This window comes from Myotis davidii, unplaced genomic scaffold (genome assembly GCF_000327345.1).
Source record: "Myotis davidii unplaced genomic scaffold, ASM32734v1 scaffold359, whole genome shotgun sequence".
In the NCBI taxonomy this organism is placed as follows: Eukaryota; Metazoa; Chordata; class Mammalia; order Chiroptera; family Vespertilionidae; genus Myotis; species Myotis davidii.
Genome location: NW_006290460.1, coordinates 469576 through 475940, shown reverse-complemented (window position 1 = coordinate 475940; position 6365 = coordinate 469576). Strand labels below are relative to the sequence as shown.

General features: G+C 41.1%; 1 protein-coding gene across 1 annotated transcript in view; it reads right to left on the bottom strand.

Annotated features, from left to right (window-relative positions):
- Positions 1 to 4897, bottom strand: part of CTTNBP2 (cortactin binding protein 2) — a 226000-nt gene extending 221103 nt beyond the window's left edge. The window contains 1 exon segment of the mRNA XM_015563768.1: positions 4826 to 4897. Coding sequence (XP_015419254.1) covers positions 4826 to 4897 — 72 coding nt within the window.
- Positions 4898 to 6365: the final 1468 nt, after the last annotated feature.

Sequence of the window (6365 nt, the reverse complement as noted above, 5' to 3'; positions counted from 1 at the left end):
TGCTTTAGCTTTGAGGCTTGGCTCCAGCTCTTAGGCCTCTGCTGCTGAAAGCAGGTTTCTGGCCTTTGTTTACCTTCTGTATTTGAAACAATGTTGCAATCCTGCTGGCTGAAGCTCAGTGGACTAAAGAAGGTTTCTGGGGTTTTGCTTAGCTTCTATATTTGTAACATAGTTGCTTAGAGTTGCAGCTCAGAGGCCGGCAGCGGCAGGTGGAGAACATTGGAATCCTCCGTCACTGAAGCAAGCAAGCCTCATGTTAGTTTCAAGCTGCCTGGCTGCCGGCCGCCATCTTGGCTGGCAGTTAATTTGCATATTGCCTTGATTAGCCAATGGGAAGGTTAGCGGTCATATGCTAATTACCATGTTTCTCTTTTATTAGATAGGGTATATATGTATATATATAAATTTTTTTAATTCTCACAACTCTGAGAAAGGTATATTTGCTATTATTATTTTATAGATGCACAGATGGATACCCGATGAAGTTAACTAAATATCTTTGGTCACACAGTAAGTACATTTAGTGACCAAGACTTGAACCTAAACAGCCTGTCTTAGGAGTCTATGTCCAGAACCATAATGCTATTTAGGTATCAGTTGAAGTCATAAACAACGCATGCTTCCTACTTCTGTCTTGGTTAACTATGTGCTTTTTTTTTTCACAGAGATCACTGAAATTTCTCTTTTAAAAAAATATGTTTTTATTGGTTTTAGAGAGAGAGGAAGAGAGAGGGAGGGACAGTGGGAGGGAGGGACAGAGAGAGGGAAACAGAGAGAGGGAGAAATATCCATAAGCTGTATCCTGCACTCCCCCTACTGGGAAGCCCACAATCTGGGCATGTGCCCTGACTGGAATCAAAACTTCGACCTCTCAGTGCATGGGAGGATGCTTAATCAACTGAGCCACACCGACCAGGGCTCACTGAAAATTCTTGGCTTAACCCAAAGTACCTTAATGAGCTAAAGCTGTGAAATAGCTAGTTCTTAGCAGCATTACTTTTCTTGGGGCTAGTCACCTATTTTATTCACTTTTCTATTCTATATCTCCAGTTTCAAGGTCATCTGCAGCCTTCCAACACTCCGCTTCGAGCCACACCTGATGTCCTCTGCACTTCCCCACCTCCGCGCTTCGCCTGTGCTGCTCTTCCTGCTGCCTGCAATGCCTTCCCTTCCCTTTCATACCCGGGCAACGTATTCCGTCCTTAGAGCCCTACCTTGTAGTTCTTAGGAAGAGACATCAGAATGACTGCTTATGAGTCCTTTGCCCTCACTAGATTGAACATCCCCTGAGGAATATAACAGTATTTTATTCTTCTATGTGTCATTTTCTGTAAAACGTAATGCAACAAATACGCAAAGTTAACTTATAAATATTTTCCCAAGAAAAATGTAAATGTGAAGAAAACTCTTTTAAATGTACCTGGTATTTAAAATGTTAATAACTCTTTTTAGGGGAGAGTTGTTTTGCGCAAATTTCATAATCTTCTTACTTTTTCTCTAAGACTTCAACCAGCAAGGCCCAAATATATATAAAAATTAAAAATGCACAATAATAAAAAATAAACTTATGCTATTGTGTGTATCCCCATGTGATTTGTCACAAACTCCCCAGTACCTAAGGGTCATTCCCTTCCATTTACAGGTACATGATGCCTGGCTGCCCAAGATGCCCATTTCCTGCTACAAGGGTTCTGGAATTTAAGGGTGCTCTCTGTACAAGGTAGTCTGCATTTATCTAGGTACTAAGAGAGATTACTCAAAACGTACAGAGAGAGGGATCCATTTGATCTTATGCTCTTCTTGGAGAGAAAAACTATGGGAGATCCTTTCACTGCAGATAAAACTGGACTGAGGATGGTCTGGCTGGGGTACTCTCACTACCTGGCAACACAGGAGCTATAGTTCAGAGAAACACAAGCTGAGGATCTAGTGGAATTTGGCTGAGATAGGATAAGCTCCTCAATATTCTCCCTCTCAACAAGTAGATGGAAACCAACACAGGGAGCAGACCAGAAGAGCACACACCAAATAATGTGGACAACTGAATCTATAGCTTAGTGGAAGCAGCAGGTAAATACCAACATTCAATTTTGTCGTATTTTGTTCATTAGAAATCAGTAAGAATAAAACTAACATGTGATTCATGACTAGATAATAAAAATGATTAAAATAGACAAAAATAGCATCATTAAACTATTGAATGACTTTTAGAGTCCACTAAAGCCTCCTAGAATACATCTAGAGCCTATTTTAAGAAAAGCAGAATTAATATTCTATGAGAGGAAATTCAATGACTAATTTGCTCATAATGAACACTTTGAGAACTCTAATTAGCTCCCTGTTTTTTAAGGTAATACAGGGTCACAGTGCTTTATTCACTATTTTGAAAACCAAAAGTTTTTCATTTGGTGGCTCTATCTGATCTGAACTCAGCAGTAAAACCAGACCTGTTTATAGTCTTTACTTATTCCACTCAGTGTGAATTATTTATACACTAGAGGCCTGATGCATGAAAATCCATACAAGAGGAGGCCTTCCTTCCCCCGACTGCTGGCACCGGCTTCCCTCCAACACCCGGGACCTGGGCTGCTTCCCTCCTCTGGCTGCCAGCAGGCACCCGGGACCCGGGCTGGCTTCCCTTGGGCCCGGCTTCATCAGAAGGACGTCTAGAATGACGTCCGGAAGATGTTTGGTCTAATTAGCATATTACCCTTTTATTATTATAGATTTCTTAGCAGAAATAGGAATGTATGTAATTTGGGGGTGCTGGCCCAGATTTGGAAGAAGATTTCTGCTATCTGTCCATTTTGCCTTTCCAATATTGACCAACTCTGAATTCCATAACATCTCTGGTTCCAAGGGCTTCAGGTATTAGACTATGAGCTTGTAAATGGATAACAGTTTCTCCCTGGATGCAAGTCTTTTTGGCATCCCAGAGACCAAAATGCATTTCGAGGGGCAACCAACCACCAGCTTAATGCTTTATTTCCTATAGTCTGCACATGAAAAAAAAAAGATGTTAAGTTTCTTGTTTGATTCCAAAACGAATCAGGGGAGATTATCATCATGCTGTCCTTCCCACTGTCCCCCCCGTCCCCCCCCCCCACATAACAATTTGTCATTTTTAATTGCTAAAATCATACCGGTTTCTAAAAAAGTTATTCTCTTTTATACCTGGGATGATGTGCATTCTATCTGATGAAGATTAAAAAATAGAGGTGTTTATTTTGCATTTTTCAAGCGCACCAATCAATTTTAGGGATAGAGCACGTGGTTCTCAGAGATAGTGCTAGAGACTCTAGTGCAGCGGTTCTCAACCTGTGGGTCGAGACCTCTTTGGGGTTCGAACGACCCTTTCACAGGGGTTGCCTAAATACATCCTTGCATATCAGATATTTACATTATGATTCATAACAGTAGCAAAATTACAGTTATGAAGTAGCAACGAAAATAATTTTATGGTTGGGGGTCACCACAACATTAGGAACTGTATTAAAGGGTTGCGGCATTAGGAAGGTTGAGAACCACTGCTCTAGTGAGATATAACTCTCTTTGATAGACAATTCAAGACAAAGAATAGATTTTCCTTCCTAGACGCTGGTAGTGATCAAGTCACATGAAGAGGATCACAGTTGTATTTCTTTTTATTTGTCTTTTATTTCTTCTTTGTTTTAGTCCAGTGTTTGCACATAGCAGGTAAACTGTAGAATGTCAGTTATAAACCACAAGTTGGTACATTTGCTGTAGGTGGGGTGAGGGTGGAAGAGCAGGAAGCCATTTGGAACAAAGTGAGGTTAAAAGGAAAAGGGTAGTAATACTTCCTTAGGAAGCAAACAAGTTTCAAAAGAATAAGTAGTGCTCTGGAATTTCCACATAAACCTATTTTTATAGCCCTGACTGGTTTGGCTCAGTGGATAGAGTGTCTGCCTGGCAACTGAAGGGTCCCGGGTTTGATTCCGGTCAAGGGCATGTACCTTGGTTGCGGGCACATCCCCAGTAGGGACTGTGCAGGAGGCAGCTGATCAATGTTCCTCTCTTATCAATGTTTCTAACTATCTATCCCTCTCCCTTCCTCTCTGTGAAAAATCAATAAAATATATATTTTTAAAAAAAAACAAACCTATTTTGATAGGCTTTTTCTTTTTCTTAGAACAACTTTCTCTCCTCAAGTCTGCCTCCTGCTTTTCTCTATGGTTCAACACTAACTTCAAATATTACCAACTCCAGGAAGCTTGTGTACATGTACAGTGAAGAACTTTCACACAGAATAGTTATTATTTCAATTTATGCCAATAAATCATTATAACTAAACTAGGGGCCCAGTGCACTAATTCATGCACCTTGAAAGTAACTGTGGGCCACGAGGCTGCAGTGTGCAAAGGGGCGGGTATTGACCATCCTCTGCACCCCCACCCTGCCTATTCCCGCCACAGCCCCTGGTCCCTTGTCTGCTGGCAGCACCTCCACCACCCTCACACTCTGACAACGCTGGCAGAGCAATTGGGGCTGGCTCCAGCAGTGGGTGTGAGTGGGGCTGGCACCATCAGCGGATGTGAGTGGCGGCTACTGCCCCAATTGCCCCTCAGGAGCAGGGGGAGGTAGAGAAGCTCTCAGGGGCGATCACGGCTGGCAGCTGCCACTTGTACTTGTTGATAGTGCAAAGCGATTGGGGCCAGCGCCGGGCACAGGCAGTGGGTGTGAGCGGGGCTGGCGCTGGCAGCAGGGGTGAGCGCCAGGTGGGTGCAAAGAATTTTCAGTAACCACCAGAGGCTCACCCTGATGACAGCAGCTGGTGCCCCGCCTTGGTCTAGCGCCCCCCACTCACCTGCTCCACCATCACACCACAGCCAATGTCTGCCATGTTCTGCACTCTGCTGTCTCTGCCGATGTCCGCCATATTCTGTGTGCACCCCCTGGTGGTCAGTATGTGACTGTTGTTCTATTGTTCCACCATTCGGTCTATTTGCATATGCATATTCAGTCTATTTGCCTTTTATTATATAGGATTTGCATCTAAAATAAATTTTAATACAAGTTTGGTTATTACTTCATATATATCCTGAATGACTAATTTATGTTCCATCTTAGAAGACAACTCATTTAATAAATATTTAAAACATAACACCATCCTGTGAATCTGGAAAATTCAGAAGAAAATTGAATAATGATATATTCTGTGTGTGTACCTCAACAGATAACCCACTTTCTGTGAATTAACTGTTTCTTTCACTTGGAAAAGTATTACTGTTTTCTAAAGGAAAACGTAAGCACTTTTAGAAATGAGAAAAATCTATTTCCTCCAAAGAAAACACATGGTGAGACAGTAAAGATTTACTTGCTCCAGATCTCCTTGTTACCATCTATCATTGCCTTATTTCAGCCAGACAGCTTGAAAGACGGCGTCTGAGAATTCTCTTCCTAATAATCACTGTCAGCAAGTCTCTCACCCTGACCAAGACCTGAAATCTCTCATGCCCTTGACTCAAATTATGCTATTTGCTTGTTATTATGCATTTCCAATAAAACTACAATCCTACCTAATTATTATAGAAGCCATGAGGTGAAAGAGCAAAAATTCCTGGCATGCAGTGGGTTTTCAATACCTCTTCAAGAATCAATGAATTAGTTAAAATTTCATTCTACTCTCAGTTCTGAATGTTCCTGGGGAAGTCACTTAACATTCTAAAAAATAATGGGTTAAGATAATTATCAAGTCTAAAAATGCCTATTGGTTCAATGTGTAAAGATTCATATAGAAAGAGCTGAAAGGATATAAGGGCTTACTTCCAGTAGGTGTTTGCTCTGCTTTGGAAAAACAACATGCAAGCTATCAGAACAGAAAAAAATCCATAAACATAATTTCTTGATTTCCAATACATACTCAATATATGTATCTATAACTTCCACATTAATACATTCACAGTTGCATTATTTATTCATTCTACATGGTCAAATCTCCCACTGTGCTATTTCCTATGTGGAAGATATAGCTAAGGAGGTTAGAGTGTGACCTTACCTACTTGCACAGCCAGACTATTAATTGGATAAAAATTGAAATAAAGCTTTATACGTCTTTATGTTGGTCTTTGGGAAGACCAAAATTGGTTGCTCTCATGAGCCATCTATTGAAGTACAATGTGCATCCCAAAGCATATAATTTGCTGTTATTTCCAAGAGAGAAAATGGCATTGCATGGGATTCACTATAGAGCATAAACACAAAGTTTCCCTTGAAACAAGGCTTTGCGTATTGACAGATAAGAACCAAAACACTAACGACCATTACTCATATCAGTTGATCCAGATTCTCTTGGAAACTTTAAAATTTGTTTTTGGGGCAGAGCCAAGGAGGGGAAATAGTGGCCT